We start from the raw sequence: 17943 nt of genomic DNA, 5'->3' as shown, positions 1-17943 counted from the left end.
CTTAATACCTTTTTATAACTTACAGATCTGGGTTAAGAAGCTGCGTGAAGTCATGCAGGAGACCTGCTTCTCAGGCACCTCTTTGACCTTGCCCAAGTCTCCAGCTAAACACTCGGGCTCCTCGCAACGATCCTCGCGGGACTTGGATGAACAGCTCACGGAAAATGATCATGATCGCTGTTCTCTGGCTAGCTTCGGATCGGGTAATACCACAGATAGTGATAATAAGGTAAGTTCGCATATAAAGTTTGATATAACTACCTCTTATGATTTGATTATGATTTAAGTGGCAAGTTACAGGAATGAGTAAATCACTACAAAAGTAACTATTGTTAATACCTACAAGTTAGATTCGAAAGCACTCAGAGTGTTCCCCTTATTTTGGCTGTGTGACTGTTCTCAGTGAGTTTCCCCCTATTTTTCAGGTAGCTTTAAGCTCCAAAAAGAACTTTGCCAGTAGTCCTACCTCACATGGAAGCAGCTTGCACCCTCATCCCCAACCGACACATCTGGCTCTCCATCCCAGAGTCGTGGATTCCGCTGCCATTGGCCAGCTGAACTAGTTTTCCCGCTCGCCTCGACTCGGATCGGATGAGTTCGGTTCGGGTCCTGCAACATGTTTAAAATTCATAGCAGGGCTTAATGAGATTTCCCTCGCTGGTGCGTGGAACTCTTCGAGACCGCTGCTTGTCGACGGCTCCTAGTTTCCAGCCAGCAGTCGTCTGTATCTTGTAGGTCGAGTGTGTGCTGGATTATATATGACTGCTTTTAGCGCCGTTTCGTTACATTTGGTTAATGTAAATTTTATGTGACACTTCTTTATAGTTAGGTCTGTCTGCGAGCGTCTTTCAACTGTCAACGGGCAGCGTTTCGGGAAAACCCGCCAGATTTCGCCACTAACGCTAAGATGCGCAGATTTCGAGCGGTTTTACGACCGACATAACCGTTTGTCTTATGTGGAAGAGGTTACCGAGGTTAAGGGCTTTACTTGTGCTACTATTTTACGGCTCCAGGGATCCGTCCAACACCCCGAAACTTCTTGCTGTGTTTATTATATTTTATGGTTGCTATATGATAGTCCGAATAAAATTGATTCAAGGAGCCAATTGTACAAATAAGATACATCATTTAAGATATTATATCTGGGATGCTTTGCAATCTGTTGGACTGTTTTCTATTTCTAGTTCTATTTTGCATATTTAGAGAACTATTTATGCCCATCCTGATTAATACAAGAAATGATTTACGTTCCTTTAAAAAAGCGGAATTAATTTAAATAATTAGCTGAAACGAAATTCCCGCCCATCTGAAAACGCACAGACCCCAACAATAACAACCTGAGAGAGGGAAAGCTCCGGGCAGAAGCACTCTCCGAGTTTCCGTGGAAAGCTTTTTGGTCTTCTTTCTTTTCGCCAATTTGAACCCCCCTTGAGGGTAGTGGGTTAAGGCAGTTGGCATTGCGAATGTTTTCGGTGCGTTCGTCGCTGCGAATTCGTTGTATTCGTGAATTTGTGGATTCGTGGGTTCGTGTGGGGCAGCTGCTGCTCCAGTTGCTCCGCAGAGTTTCAGCCAAGAGGTTCGTTCACTCACCGCCGGGCTGCTCGGGTTTTCCTCAGTTTTCCTCTCGGATTTTCCATCGCCTGCTGCCTGCAGATGCGCGCCGCCCGGCCAAAAAACGCCAAACGCAGCAGCAAAAGCAGCAGCAGCAGTCTCTTCTTCACTAAAACTCTGAAGCTGCACCTATATTCTACATTTCTTTGAGTGAACCCACTAAAGAGGAGCGCAGTACGCAACGTCCATAAATTGTATGGAGAAAATCAAGTGATTGAAAATCGCCCATTATCACCGTGATAAGAACAAGCACTTCAAAGATAAAGATACTCAACACACTCTACCAAATCAAAAATCGAAAGAAAGTCGCCAATCAACAAACAAAAATACCCGCTAAAGCCGCAAAAATTTAAACCATACTTAAAAAAGAAGATTACATAAATGACAGCCTCTTGTTTAGGCCTTAAACTGTCCCGAAAAATGGTGTAAACAAAGACCTGGCTTATATAAATAACTAGAAACAAAAGTGAAACAACAATCCGAGTAATGCAAATAAAAATGATAAAAAGCTGTTTCTGCTGCCAAAAACTACACAAGCGAGCGGGGGAACCCTTTTTAGCATTTTTGCGAGGGCAAAAAGGGAAAAAATGAGCTGAGGATGAAAATGTCTGCAGCAGCCGCAGGCGAAAATGCCACCCTTCCACCCACTTTTCCGCCACCGCTGCCTTTGACCTTTTTCACGCCTTCAGTCACTTGAGTAGCAGTTACATTCCCCCCATTTAGACGATTCGTTGCCCCCAAAAAACCCCTCGAGTGCTGCTGTCAACTGCACGGCGATCGCAGTGTATCATGGCCAGAATATCTTGGATTTCTTAGGAATGCGTAGCACCAAAAGAAATACGTGTTGGCAAAATACTTATAATCATATCTTATTCGCAACAGAACTCTTTATTTAAGTCTTTCCTTTCTATCTGATTAATATTACTTACCTAAATATTTTATCTCGGATTTTATATATTGGATTTTCCATACCAAATCCCCAGCCACATCTTCGACTCTTTCCCATGAAGGGTATCTGATAGTCGCCACCAGCCAGTGCTTTGTTCTTAGATTGGCCAACTCACCCGAGTTAGGGCCATTAATTCCACGCTTATCTATTGCATTTTAATATTTATTTCAACGCGATAGGGTTGTGGTTCCGTGGAATAGCTCAGCTAATACGGTGGCTCTGGCTCCCTGTGTGCTGTGGGTTTTATATTGCTTTTTTTCAGTTGCGGCTGATGTAGACACAACATGTTTTGGTCATTATAATTATCTAGTCGATGCATTGCAATTTAATTTGAGTGCCAGTTGGGTGAACTGCAAACAGAGGAAACGAGTGCAATGTCCAGCCTTGTGCCCTTTCCGTTGTATCCATCAGTTGTCACATCCTGGCTGGTATCCTCGCTGGTACTCCTACTTCCATTTCCATAATGGACCCAACCCCTTGGCAAAGGCCAGTTTGGCCTAATCTAATCCAATTTGCAGCCGGAAGCAATTAAAACAGCATACGAACAACACAAACATTAGCAACTGTGGTCGGTCAAAACCGCTTAGTTGACCAAATAGAAACGAACAAAGGAAACACATTTCCAAAGTTTCCAATGCTAGAAACGTTTTCCGAGCTGCAGTCGAATGCGTTTTCCATTTGGCGCTCTTTCCCCACTTTTATTTTGATCTCGTGGGCAAAGTTTTAAATCTAGCCAGCAGGCAGGATTAAAACAGCTTTTGAATCCGTTGAGACTTTTTTGAGTAGATTCATTAGATTTAATACCATTTCATTGAAAATGTATGAAAATGTGGAACAAATGGCTCAAACTGCAAAAAGGGGTAATCCCTTTACTTTGATACCACCAGGGAAGTAAGCAAAAGTTACCAAGCTTACTTTAAGTTTGGGGGCGAGACTAAATTAATTTAGTTTGAAATCCAAGCGTTGCTCTAACAACACCCCATTCTCCCCATTTTCCCCACTGTGTGCATTCATTTGCAAAAATTGAATTAGGTTGGCTTTTTGAGTGAATGAAATGAAAGTATTAGGACAAACTGCTGAGGAGGCTAGGAAAATGGGAAATATGTCTGGCATTTTGTCAACGCCACAAAATGTCAACGAGTCCTAACAGTGGGTGTAAATACACACACCCTCTTCGCCACGGAAAGGAGCAAAGTTTTCAGTGTTTTTAAAAGAGAAAAACCGAACCAACAGCATCTGGCCCAAAAGTGATGGGAATGCCACTTAGCGAACAGCTGCTCAAAAGGCCCTCGAATTTCCTCGAACGTATGCAAATTTTCTCGGCCAGCTCATGCCGAACATTTGCAAATACCCTTACTTTGCGGTTTAATGTTCCATCCTAAACCAATAAAAATATCTAAATCACTTGGGCGAATCAAAGTATTTAGGTACTGAACCGAAAAATAAATTCTTTTTGGGGACTCAAGTGGAGAGAATAATATCTATAGACTCATAGTTTAGATTTGAACTGGAAGAGTCTTGCCGATTCACTCGACTTAAATTCTGTTCCCACTTGCCAGGGAAATTGTTTTCCCCTAAACTATTGAAGGGGTAAAAGCGATGGGAAAATAGCAAGGAAAGCAAACAGAATCTGAGAAAACCCAGTCATAATTGCTCGGCTGCGATTCCGAGATCGGCGGACCGGCTGAAGTGGCAGTCGCTATGGCGCACCTGCCACATCTTCCCAATCTTGAGATACTTTTTCGGAAACACGCGCTAAACGCCTGGCAACGACTGTCGAGCAACAAACAGAAATGTGTAAAAATAACAAACCCATGTGCATAGATACAGGCCTTATATACGGACATAGTTCGGGGTAAACAAACGTGCGCTAAGAAAATTCAAGATAAATTTTGGCCGTTTGGCGGTGGGCAGCTTTTTATCTATGCAAATAAAATAAATAAAATATATATAAACAGCGAAATCATAACAGAAGCGGGAGAAGTGGCCAAAATGAAAAGTGGCGGTCGGATGATGCCGACAAGACAAGGGCAGCCAGCTTCTTTGATTTAGTTAATTCGATTTAGTTAAAAGCAATAATCAAACCATTAGTACTTCACGGATCTGTTTCTAAAAATAAGTGTATAAATCAAAAAATGCCCGAGTTTAAGCAAACAAAAAGAGCACTGGAAATATGTATCTCTGTCTTAACTATCTTTCTAACTACAATCACTAGCCTAAATCACAACCAGCTCAGTTTATTAATACCTCTTTGCTTTTGTTTGCTTATCTAAGTGGGGCTAAATCCCTTTGTGCTGAAGCACTCAATCAATTTAAAGTCATAATTAAATGCGGCACAGACTGTGCAAACATTGCATTAATTAAAATGCAAAATGCAGGCTGTGAGCTTAAAATTGATCATACGCCGCGTTGCACTAATTGAAAGTCAAAGACAGCGGGAAACGAGACCGCAGCAAAACTGTCACCACCATATGTGAAATCCATATAGATACCCAGTGCGTTTGTGTGCGAACATCCTGCAGGATGTAAAATCCAATCAGGCAGTCTCTCTCACACACACACACACACTCACGTTCGCTGGAAAATAAAAATAAAACATTTCGGTCTAGGAGTCGGAGAACTTTATCGATTTGCGGCTGACTGCTAACAAAGCCCCGAATTTGTTTTAAAAATAAAAGAGCCCACCGCCTGCTTTTCCTTTGGACTGTGATTTAACCGAAAAATGAAAGTGATTGTGTAAGTTACCCGCAAAAGGAGGAGAAAACGGAGCCAAGGAATCATGAAGAGTGTTAAGAAGTTTCTCAACGAGCGGATGAACAGTGTGGACTCCGCCGACGGTGTTGGCGGCGGCGGTGGCAAGAAGAGCTCGCTGGAGCGACTTAAGTGCGGCGAGGACACCCCGACCAAGGGCTACGTATCCCTGCCCAATACACCGCTGCCCACGAGCGCACCAATCGCCGTGGGCGATCCTTCGCCGTCGCCGTCCATTGCGGACTCTGCTCAAAATACGCCGCTCTGCACCCTGCAGGAGGACGACTCCACTTCCCCACCGCCGGCAGGAGCCGGAACTCCTGGCAAGAATGGCCACAGTCAGCAGGAGCAGTCTCCGTTCACCTTTCCCGCCGTGTCCGCCACGTCTTCAAGCAATCCCGCCCCCAATCCCGCACCAGTTCAGCGGAAAAGTCGCCGCAAGATCTCGCTGCCCTGGTTCCGGCAGTCCAGTGTCACGGGTCACGGAGTCTTGGCCCGACAACATACCATCGATACGCCCAGCTCCTTTCGATTCTTTCGACAGCCCAGCAGCAGCGGACTCAAGGTATAATCTCGTAAGAGTATCAAAACTGACCTCTAAGTTCCTATAGTGTGACCTTACCAAGGGCGGGAAAATTAATGGAAAATCGCAATATAATGTGTGACCGTCTATTTCATAATTAGGCAAAAAATAATTTTGCTCTAATCGCAGACAATCGTTTACTTCGACATGTTATTTGTGATTGTAAGAAATTGTTTCCGACAAGCGACGTAATTTTTCTCAATTCTTTAACCAATCCTCCTGTGATAAGGGTTCGATTGATGCATGCTCGGATAGACGGGCCATCAAATATTAATGCTAAACATGGCAGCGATTGCCTTGACCTTATCGGGAACTTGGTCAGCTTATCTTTTATTTAGCAGTGGCAAAAGTTTACCACCCCGCCTCCTCCAGTGGCCCAAAGTGCAAAGGTCACCAGCTTGCGGCACGGATTTTCTTGTGGTCGAGAAATCCTTGGCTTTACTACCCCAACCTCCCCCTACAAGTCATGCGACAGTTTTGCCCAGTGAATGCGGTTCTATAAGTGCGTCGTAACTCGACCTGCGATTAATGTTTGCCAAGGCTTTACTTTTGAACAAACATCGTTGACGGACAAATATTTACAATCCCTTCATATAAGAATACTTAATAAGATAGGGATATCAAGACCGCTCTAAATTATTCCATATAAATTTATGATGAATTTATAGCACTTAATAGGAACAATATAACTGAGTATATATGGCTAGTGAATCTCTTCTTTTTTTTGCTGAAGAACTCACTTTTCTATTTGCAGTTTCTGTCTTTCAGTAAGGGTCTTTGACTTATTGCGTGTTGCGCTATTTATTTCGATTAGTTGTGGAAGCTCCGCCGTTGCCAGCAAACTGGTTGTTGACCCAAGCAGACAGCAGCAACGCCGTTTAATAAGCACATTAATCATACGCAGTGTGGTGCGCTAATTTATTTGCTCCCTACTCAACCTCGACCCTGCTCCTAGTAGCGTTCCGCCCTTCCGTGGCACATTCTTTAAATAGTGCTTTCCTTTTGCCCTCATCACATAATGTATTTATCACTTCATCAGGCCATATAAGCCATATCATCATTGTTGTCGCCCCTGTTTTCCTTCCCCCATTCCCGCCAGCGCTTCCTGTGCTGCATTGTGTCTTGTGCTGACCTTGCCCCTGCCCCCCGACTTCTTTGTCAGGTTTGGGGCTTGAGTGATGTTTTTGAGAAGCAGACAGCTTCCTGGTCTCCTTATAATCGCATTGCCCTTTCTACTCAATTTACTCGATGCTGGCGGCCTTTCATAAATTTCTGCTTCATTTAAGTTTTCCTGTTGTCGTGGGAGTTCATTTAAGAACAGTGAGATATTTTATACACGTAGAAATATCTTGACATATTTTCGAAGCTGAATCAATAGTGTGACCATTTGACTTATCCTATTAGCTCTTAATTCCAGAGTGACCTTGTGCAAAAATAGGAGGTTGATATAAGCGAACTAATTAATCAGGAAAACTTTAAGTCAACTTTTTTCGCAGTGCTTGTGCAGGAAGCTGCAATATTTTAATTTAGTGTCACGAAAATATTTATGTGTTCGCTGAATATTTCCCGAGCAAATTTGCAGGAGGCGTAAACTTTTATGGGGCATCTCCTTGCGCGCAGCCATTGAAAGTTGCCCAGTTGCGAAGCTCTTTCCACGGGGCGAATGCTTTATGCATTTCGTTATGGCATACTTTCGAGTGCACACGCAAAATAAATCGCAGGCAACGAAGTGAGGAAGCAGTTTCCCAGCTTCACAGTTTCCCCCCAATTTTCTCGCTGGCGCGTTGAAAAGGAAATTTGCTGCCACACGAAAATGTGTCTCATGATGCTGGTGCTGTCAGCTGCAGTTGGCTGCGTCATTGAGCGCTCCTTCAGCTGGGCTTTTTCTATCTTCCCTGCTATTTTCCTTTTCCCAGAGCCACAAGAAAATGCCAGCAGTCTAACAATGGAAAATATATTTTGTAGTCGGATGAGAAGGCGTAGAAAAGTCTTGTAGCCGAGGAGGTGCAAAACATGCAGGCAAACAAAGTGCAGAAAATGTAGAACAATTTTAATAAATCGCATCGTTCTGCAAACTGGAGGACAAAGTTACCTGCGGATAGCAACTACTTTCGCTCTTCAAGAACATGGCAAACAGACAAAGCCAGGAAGCTCTGTTCCTGAGCCCTTGTCGTTGGCTCCTCAATGGCAAGACTGATATGCAAATTGCGATGGAAATCCAGTGAAAAAAGTAGAAATGCTAAGAAAAAACAGCACACAAAGCATTAGAAGCTGCTGCTGGAAAGCAGAAGGCCAAACGAATTTGTAACTAAATTGTCATCAGAAGTATGCTATGACAGCATAACTCGAGATCCTTGTTGCAGGACTCTTGACATTGGGTGTGCACATAGCAAATACGAGAAGCAAATACAAGAGCATTTAAAGCACATACTTAACGCAGAAATTCAAGCTCAGATAGTTTTGACCATGTCCAGATATGTGTATGCATAGTAATAAGAGATTGCGAGTTAAATAAATAATCTTTCTATTATTCGAAACGAAGTTGAATCGAATTAAACGCACTCATATATTAGGGATATTAAATGGGGCAATAAATCAACGTTTACAAATATGAATTATTCGCCTACATTCGGATTCTGAGGAACAACAAACAAACAAACTCCCAAATTCAGAGAATTTAATATCAGAATGCTTTTATTCGTCAGCAATGTGGATACGTACGATACAAGGCAAACAAAATCCGTGCCACAGATATAAACCTATGAATATTGAATAGAAGTGCAATAAATTGGCAGAGCCAATCACAACCTAAAATCAAATTAAGGAGAGCTTAAAGGATGTAAAAAACTGAGAGTAATTAAATAGCATACAGTTATTGTGTAATAAAATAAATAGTCGGATATTGCAATTGTGCTACGAATAATGAAATGAAGTCCAATCAATTTTTAACCTCGTACTATAAAATACAGATTTGCTCGGTTTTAATGCTCTCTGTTTTATTTGAGGTCCCGATGTGGTCAGTCGTAATCCCAACAAGGCTTACTTTCACATGCCACTAGAATGGCCATCAGAATTCGTAGCCTTAGGCTTGCCTTTCCCTCCTCTTCTTCTTGTGGCTCAACGCCTCGCATTTTGGGCCATAAAATCAATGGCAAATGCTGTGACACGCCCATCGATAGACATCGCCTTTTTTTTTTTTTAAACCAGAGCCGCCTCTCGCACAATTGCTCCCCATGGAGAAAAAGTGGGGGAGTACGTGGCCATGTCCATCTGTCATCCACAGTTCCCGCTGGCAATCCAATCCAATCCAACGGACATGAGCGACTCTCTGCCGGCCACAAATTGCCGATGTCCTCCTGGCTCCTGTTGCCCCCAACTTTGGTCCCCCTTCCGTTCATAGACTGCTCTCTCGGTTTTAAGTGGGAATCAGTTGGGTCGGGGGTCGGGGGACAGGACACCCAACTTGACATGGGGCCAACTCTTTTAAAATCCCAAACAGCATTTGGGCTGGTCAAGGCTGAGCCCCGAAGTCCGAGGCTTCCGGCAGTCGGTTGTTGGTTTTGTTTGTCTGCTGTTCGCACCAAATTGTTGGTCCTGGTGGCATGGGAATCTGGAACAACGGGTTGATTTGCCCATAAGGAAGGAAATCCTATTGCCGTGTCCCAGCTGCTCTGCCAATGCTCATTACTGATCATTTCCTCTGCCTTCTTGACTTTTTAAGTACCCAACTCCTGTTAAAACATTTATCTAAAGTAGGAAAATTAATGTTAGGTAAGACAGGAAAATTATTAAACAGGAGTCTACTAAGTAATTAAATTAATATGAGCAAGAGCAATGAAAAAGTCCCAGCCCAGTTCCAGTAAGAAGAATTGAACTCCTTCCTGTTTCCCTTATCGATCAAGTCGTAGTTGTACGTAATTGATTTAGAATATTATTCGATTTGCGCTGTAAATGACTTTCATTCAGCACTTACGCCCACTTGGCAGCCACACCCCCATCCCCACCCAAAGGCACCCATGAGCCACGTTAGCAGGCGGGCCAGACAATGGGCCTATCGATGGGTGGATGTGGAGTCGAGGAAATGTGGTTGCTTTTGGTGTTAACATGTCGTACAATTACTAGACCGCAGTGCGATAGCTACACAAGAAACCAAATGTTTGAGGTAGTAGTTTGTGTTGAAAGGGAAAAACAAATAATTTGATATTATGTTTAACTAATTAATCATTATCTGGCTTTTCAGAGTGTGCATATGCATGTTGCATACTTTTCGACACTAACCACTTTGCTGGCTGCATAATTATGCGAATATTTAAATGATAGAGAACCACTTTTTTATCTGTGCACTGCTCCCCGTCCTTCGCACGGACTGCCATTTCCTCCTGCTCCTCTTGTTTGCCATCTTGCCGACTGGGTGTTTGCCACAACGTCGTAATTGATGTCGGGACCCGGGGTCGACCTCTGACCCCGCCGCACCTGCTGCGGACCCACTGTGCGAGTTAATTGAATAATAGACGTTTATGTTTTATGTACCCCAGAAACACAGCCAGTTTGCGGCTATCTATGGGTACACACATTTATTTTCACACAAATGTGTTTCGCATTTATGTGTATATTTCAGCAGGTCCCTCCCTATTCGTATTTGGCATATCTGTGTGATTTATGGCGCCCATGAGGGCATTTAGGCGAACAAATTCCAGCCAGGCATCAACTGGCATACGAAATCTGTCTAAAATTCCTCCCTTCCACTCAATATCTCGGTTCAGAGCACGTAGATCGAAGGGAGAGTTCTTCTGATTTTGCAGTTTAAAGCTTTATATTTGATAAATGCCCGAGAAATGGATTCCACTTGGAAAAAAGCAAATTGTTTATTTCGGTATCAAAATTATGGCGGTTATACATTGGTGTATTCCAGTGACAGTGATATTAAGTGATCTTCATTGCCCTACTGGCGAATGAAGCGCGTTAGCGAGCGAGGAACCCCTAAGATTATTGAGTCGTCTAGTCGGACTCTCCCTGTTGGCATTTTGCAGTAGGTCTTTAATGCGTTCTAGATTCCGCTGCAAATTGTTCAGTTTGTCTTCAATCCTGTCGAGCTGCGTTTGGGTGGTCAAGGGTAGGAACAGCAGGCACAGAAGAACCAATCCGCACAATATAGCTTTCCTTGAGTGAAACATCTTGGAACCGTTCCGGGCGAGAAGCTCTAATGTACTGAGTTTTCAATGGACGTGGACTGGAACACGAAAGGCAAATGCTGTGGATGCGCAGTTGCTCGCAATATTTTATGAAATGTTTACCCGGGTGTCGATGCTATTTTTAGAGATTTAAGTTCGTTTCAGCTGAATGGTTTTTGGAAAACATAGGTGCAAATAATCTTCAATTTCATATTCCAATCATATTTTCTCAGTGCAGGGAACAGCTTGCTGGGCCATTATCCCAATCAGTTAAATGATGTTTGTAATTTCACTTGACAACCCTGACGTTTGCTTTCATGTGCCTCTCCTTCGAGCCCCCGGTACCCAAACACATTTTTTAATGACTTAACAATTGATGGCTTTTTGGGTCGTCGTCGCAGCAATTGCCTTTTTACGATCCCTCCTCGAAGGGCAAAAGAGACATGGGCTTACATACAATGTGGGGAAACCTACCCCAACGCCCCATAATCCGGCCTTTGAGGGAGCGGAAAGCTAGCGGGGGCATCCATCAATAATAACGTAAACATTTTGCCAAATCGCTTTACAATTTGCGCGACGGAGAAGAAAAGGGAAAGGCGCACATTTTCCGGCTGAGCCTTTCCTTTTTGTGAGTCTGTGTTCCGAGCCTAAGCTTTTATTGTTATCAGCATGTAATCAGCAGCGAGAGCAGTCAAATTCCCTGGGAAAACTTTGCCTTTGAAATGCGAGTGTCGACTGTCAACGAATTTCGTCCTTGGCCTTTCTCCCAGCAGGACTTCTAGCTGCAAAGTTTTCCCCCATTTCGACTGCATTCTAGGCCTTCGTTTTCCATTCTGTTTATTTTCCCCTTTTCAGCTATGCAAATCCGCATGGAAAGTTTTCAATTACCCATGGAAAATAGATGAAGTTCGAGACTGCCAATTTATGGGTCCCGATAGCTTTAAGATTGTTCGTTTCCTGTTGAGGCGAAATCTTAAATTTGCGCCAGTCGGCTATTAAATATGCAAATGCGCAGAAGAAACTGTAAGCCATGGTAATTATTTTTATGCAAAATCGTAGGCGGCAAAGACGTAACCCAACAAGGCAGTGCTGATTGCATTTTGCAGCTGGAAAAACTCGTGCGATTTTCTCTTTCGTTCGCTCGAATTTCCCCCTTCTTCGCTCGGAAATATCCTTTCATTATTTTAATGAAAGATCCAGTCAAAAGGCGAAACAAAAGCGAGCCTGAACTTAATTGGCAGCTACAATAGAATGGAGAACTCGGAACAAGAAAGCCGAGTTCATTTTCGGTTAAAACTGAGAGGTAATGGAGCTGCAAGGCTATCAGCCGACTTAAACCGGTGGCATTAAAGAGCTTCTCTATTCCAGTTGATTTTACTGATTCCTGACAGCTGCTTTGGCCTCTGGTTTTCACTTTTCCACTTTCCCAACTGGCTTGGGGGAAAATGAGGGGGAAAATTGTGCCTCATGGCAGCTTATTAGTGCCATTGTGGGTCTGGGTGGTTGTGCGTGACTGCTGCAATTTGCAGCACACAGAGATGATGATAATGACGGCGATGATGATGCCAGCTATGATGAGGAGCACATTGCGTATACGCCACCGGCGTGTGCCGGAGTTATGCGAGAACTTTTCACTGCTGCATAAAAGGCACACAACGCACTTAAAGTCAGCTTAAAAACATTTTCCGCTGATTTGTTTTCCTTTCTTTTCGGCCGCCAATCAATTTTCATTGGGGCTGAGTGGCAATTTAAGAGCCCCAGATAAATAAAAATGAAAAAATAATTTGGCAGCGAACCACGCCCCTGAGAAGCTGCGCCCCCGCGTCTTGCAAGGACTGTTGTCGAAAAACTTTCCCAAACTTTTCCTCGGAAACTTTTCAACTAATTGCATTACAAGCGGAAACGTGCAAACACACACACACACCAGCACAAGCGCCTCTTCACCGCTCAAATACATATGTATGTATGTACACTGCCCACTAATACTCGCACACAGGAGCGCGGCACGTTTCCGTGTCAGTGCTGCTTAATTAACACAGTGCCGTGGCTGGGGATCCTGAAAGGAAACTGAGTCCCTGCGTGTGTGTGTGTGTGCGTGCACTGAGAACATAGATCTAAACTGTATTATCCTATTTCTCAGCTACGAGCTATTTCCGAGCTGCTGTCAAAGATAGGTGCTGATTTACAATTATAATGATTCCTCTATATATTTACCTTTGAGTAAGGTATTTGTAACTAGTATTTTCTTGCGGTGTATAAAATGAACAGTGCTCTCTCCCACAAACACACACTCACACTCGTGCAGAGCTTAAAGGCAGCGAGGCGAGCATAATAAACTAAGCTCTCTGCCGCTGCTCTTGCTCCTGTCCGCTGATGAAGTTGATTTAATTGCGCTTATGAGCGCCAGCACACTCCCCCTATTTCCCATTTCCCATTTTCCATTTCCATTTTCCTCGCCCACCAGCCCCTCGTGAAGCGCCGTTTGCCTTGGCGACATCATTTCCCCATTTGGCCCATGCCCCCTGCCCCCAGCCGCCTGACAGGTGTTTCCATGCAGCCTGCTCCCGCTGCCAGTTTATGGCGTGTCCCACATAAATATTGTATGTGAAATAGATACGATCCCCGGCGCTTGGGGAATTTCATATAAAGCTCAAATATTTCAGCCCCGCGCGCACACAGCAAATATGGATAGCTATAGCCAGCCTTTTAATTGTCACTACAAACTGGATTAAGCACTCTTGAAGTTTGATGTGCCATGCAGGCAGGGATTATGATAGACTTTAAACTATCAATGAAAGGCTTCAGTAGCAGGTCTGCTCATTTCACTCTGTGAACAACACCAATGCCTTGGAATCGATTAACGATTAGCCACAATTTTCCCGGACAGCTTTAAAGATCTGATAGACGCCCACACATCGACACCCGGCATGTAAATTACTAAACTTGTACGTTATTAATGCACACAGAAGGGGTTTTTGGGCGGCAGCGGAGGAGGATTGGATTCTGGGCGGGGTTGATTGGGTGGGTGGCTTGTTCTGGGGACCTGCCACCAATCAAATCTGACGGAAGTGCTCCTCCTTCCGCTTCCTGTGCTCCTCGTGCCACAATGGACGTGTGCCAAGCTCGAATGGCTTTCTAATTAGTTCGTTCGCTCTGCCGATGATCCTTGAAGCCCTCAGAGTCCTCGGCCTTTGTTCTGGCGGTCAATCAATAAGGCTCTGGGCCTCCATCTCGACCTCGACCCGAGCATGTTAACCCGCTGAAGGCGCCTTTGACACGTAACCTGCATACCGGGCTGCCGCTATTATGGCTCATAAAATCTCGTTTAATCATTGGCGCGATGATGGGCATTGTTTTGCCTTTTCCTAGATTTTAAATAAAATGCGACCCATTGTTGGTAAATTTAAGCTGATCCTGACTAAAAATTCGGCCTAAGAATAAAAACTGAGTTGTTAGTTAAAATATTGCCACTTAAGTGTACATTTTTCTGTATTTTATTAGACCCTTCAAAAACACATTTCTTGGTTCGAAATGGGTTAACTGCCCGAATCCTAAATGCGCCACCCGATACTTATCTCTCAACCCCCTCTTATCCTCTTATCCTTTCCAGCTGGGCAACCAGGAGGCCACCTGGGTGGTAGCGGACTACATCGCCACCCCGGGCAGCAATGAGCTGAGCGTGAGCAAGGGGCAGCAGGTTGAGATTGTCGAGCCGCCCACCGCCGGAGAGCCGGACTTCTGCCTGGTGCGCCTGAATCCGCAGCACGACGATGCCGCCGTGCAGGAAGGACTCGTTCCTGTCTCAGTGCTCAAACCGCCGCCGGGCTCACACAAGCACGGTTCCGGAACCGCAGCGAATGCAGCCGCAACAGCGGGCTCCCAGAAATCCGACATGCAGGATCAGAGTAAGTGCATCGATTTCATATACAAACATACACGAAATTATATCATTCTGATTGTACAGGCAATCGCAGCAAGGCGGATGCACTCTCATCGTCCACTAAACGACGCGGCTTCAGCGGGTGAGTAAATTACGTTATGATAAGAAGTGAGTTATTTCAAAATGAGCATATTTTCGACCATTCCTAAACATTTACTTAACAATTGCGAGCTTATTGTTTGCCACAGTGCGCAGTGTTCGAACTGCTTATCAGGGCAAAACTGGATTTGTACCACAGAAACAACACCCTTGAGGTTTTGCAAGTTTTCATAAAATGTTTCGTAGATAAGAGCAATATAATTAAACAAATTGTTTTGACATATCGCTGAATGGGTTTTAATTTTGACTTCATATAGTTTCCTTTTATTGTTAGTGGTTGTTTTTTTTTAAAGAATCATCCAGGTTTTAGTGTTTGTTTGGTGCTTTTATCTCAGGAGTTTTATCTCTCCAAAATCAGTCTAGTCAGGTGTTTCGCTTTAACATAGTGCACCAGTGGCTTTTATCTCTATCGTCTGACCAATTGGCTAGGTGGCAAAACAAATTCATAAATCGATTTATAGTATTAATCAACCCGCAGTAGGCATTCGTCATTTTGGCCACCAGATAACAGACAACTGGCATCTAAGCAGAAAGGTAGATACTTCTTTTTGCTCCAGTGAGAAGTTATCCACTCTGTCGTGCGTCACCGACCGTTGACTTTGATCCAAACAGTCTACTTGGGTTTGCCCTGAAGTTTAATCTCCAATTTCACTGAGTTCCTTAATTTTTCGGATTGATATGTCTTATTCACTGACTCACTTAATTCAATGATATGGGAAAGTAATATGCAATACTTTGCGTAAAAGGCTGCAGATAAAAGTCGAATATTCAGGGGAAATTTCCACTTTGAGGAATACAATTTTAAAAGGAGCTTGTTAAATGCACTTGATTCATTTGTAATAAGCGATATCTTAAAAATTTTGCGATATAAAATGCAATGGTTCCATTGAATGGCAGTTTCTTATATACTTTTAAGGAAATTGAAACACTAACTAGGAATCAGTAATACTGAAAACCGGCGTTTCTACCGCGTATTTGCATTGCGAGCACCAACTTTTTCCACTGGGGCTAATAATCGCGTGTAGTAGAGCTAAGGCGCAAGTAATAAAGATATAAACCATTTACACTGAACAACACGAAACTACAACAATAGTGTGAGCGGCACTTGTGAGAATTTTTCTGTGAGCGCGAAAAACTCGAAAACAACCATAATCACAAGAAACACTCAGCTGCTCCCAGTTGTTGCTTGCTCATTGTTATGGTTTTTTGCCTTTTGTTTTTCGCTCTTTGAAGGCGAGGCTACTACACTGGGAAAAAATATGCGAAGTGTAAATAAAATCAAGTTCATATTACTATTTAAAGAATCATGTTTGTTAAACGCTTGCATTGCAAGGCATTTACTTATTGAAGCTTATACCGTGGACTATAATTTGTATCTGGTTCTAGGGCCAAGTGGTGAACGAAACCATATTTTTTTGGAACTTGTCAAGTGTACTCCCCCTTACTTCTCACCCTTTGCCCCACTGCCAACTCTGAGTTTGTTTTCGTGGGTGTGCGAGCTTGCCTGGCTGGGTTCTCCAGAAATCGAAGCTCCGTAGGGAGAAGCGAGAACCTTTTCTTCGTGCTCGCTCGGGGACTCTTGGCTCAGTTTACGATTAGACGCAGTGCGGGAAAGGTCTTTCGACTTGCGGTGCCGGTTTTTTAGCGGCCTAAACAATTAACGCCACTGTGTTTGAAGTGCTCACCTCGGTGGATCGCTTATCTGGCCATGTGCAACAACAACAACAACAACAGTGACTGCGGCCGTCGGATCCGCCTAGATAAGATGGCCGAAAACGGTTTCCACTACGAAAGTGCCAACGCGGTGCCAGGAACCACCGGTTTCTGCGATAACAACAACGAGGCTTCGAATCCTCATCCGGAGTCCAACTACAACTCGCTGAAAGTGAAACGCAGCTCGGCTCCCGCACATTCCCGACCCAAATCGATGCACAAGTTGTTCAAATCTATATCGCTGAGGGTCGGGGATAATGGAAATGCAAATGGGAGCGGGAACGGGAACGCCGCCGTTTTGCACCACCAGCAATCCCTGGGTGGCCAACCATCGGGATTCACATGTGTGTGCTGCGAAGAGGTGACAGAGATCAGGACGGAAAACCCCAAGAGGCGGAACTCCTTTTTGAAGGAACTCAAGAAACGGTACTTGTTGGAACATGGAACAACGTATGTCTTTCGCAATTTCCTTAGAAGTCAGTCGTTTTAGTGGGATTTTATTTAGATGTAGCATTTAGTAAGCTATTTGCTACTATAACTATAATTAAAGCACAGAAACAATGGCAGTGAATTGATTATAAACGTCTGCTTTGCGTTAGCCTCACGTTCAATTAGACGCCCTCGTCTTCTCAATTGCAATAACAAGCTCCCTGGATATCATGTGCCTCATCATCTTCTCAATTGCCCAAGCTAACCCAGCCTTAATTCTGTTTTTGTTTTCGTTTGATACCAGCCACAGAGGGTATGGCGACTTTAATAGACATTTCCAACCAACTACCGATTGATCTAAATGTTTATGCAAACTGGTTTCCAGACAGTTAAACTAAATAACAATTATTATTTGAGAGGTAAACGTTATTACACTTGGTTCTCAATGATTTGCTTTGCGAATGGATTACTATTTCTGGCAGGGTATTTACAGATTAAGTTGCCTCATGGAGAGCCGTATTCATTTCCTCATGCTCTGTTGGCTGCGCCATGAGTAAGCTTCCGCAGATGAAGATTTAGAACTTAATTTGATTTATCGACGCCAACGTGCAATAGGAGTCCGGCTGCTCAATCCCGATGGCGATTGCTCATTATGCAGCTGCAGTTACGGATCCGTCACGTTCGTTAGCCTAGCCGT

The 17943-nt window shown here is 43.8% G+C and overlaps 1 protein-coding gene across 3 annotated transcripts in view; it reads left to right on the top strand.

Moving 5' to 3' along the window:
- The window catches only part of LOC6736280 (triple functional domain protein), a 39013-nt gene that overhangs the window by 10561 nt on the left and 10509 nt on the right, over window positions 1–17943 (top strand). Inside the window, exons 1-4 of one of the 3 annotated variants that reach the window (XM_016170517.3) lie at window positions 1554–1805; window positions 5170–5876; window positions 14676–14970; window positions 15030–15087. In XM_016170517.3, coding sequence (XP_016029766.1) covers window positions 5340–5876; window positions 14676–14970; window positions 15030–15087 — 890 coding nt within the window. In that variant the 5' untranslated portion in view covers window positions 1554–1805; window positions 5170–5339. Of the gene's footprint in view, window positions 1–25; window positions 230–1553; window positions 1806–5169; window positions 5877–14675; window positions 14971–15029; window positions 15088–16707; window positions 17244–17943 lie in introns of those variants that run through there. The other 2 variants (XM_016170515.3, XM_016170516.3) reach the window with 2 other exon arrangements.

The sequence above is a fragment of the Drosophila simulans genome, chromosome 3L (assembly GCF_016746395.2).
Source record: "Drosophila simulans strain w501 chromosome 3L, Prin_Dsim_3.1, whole genome shotgun sequence".
Taxonomy (NCBI): Eukaryota; Metazoa; Arthropoda; class Insecta; order Diptera; family Drosophilidae; genus Drosophila; species Drosophila simulans.
The sequence above is the reverse complement of the archived record's forward strand: the minus strand, read 5'-3'. Positions and strand labels throughout refer to the sequence as shown.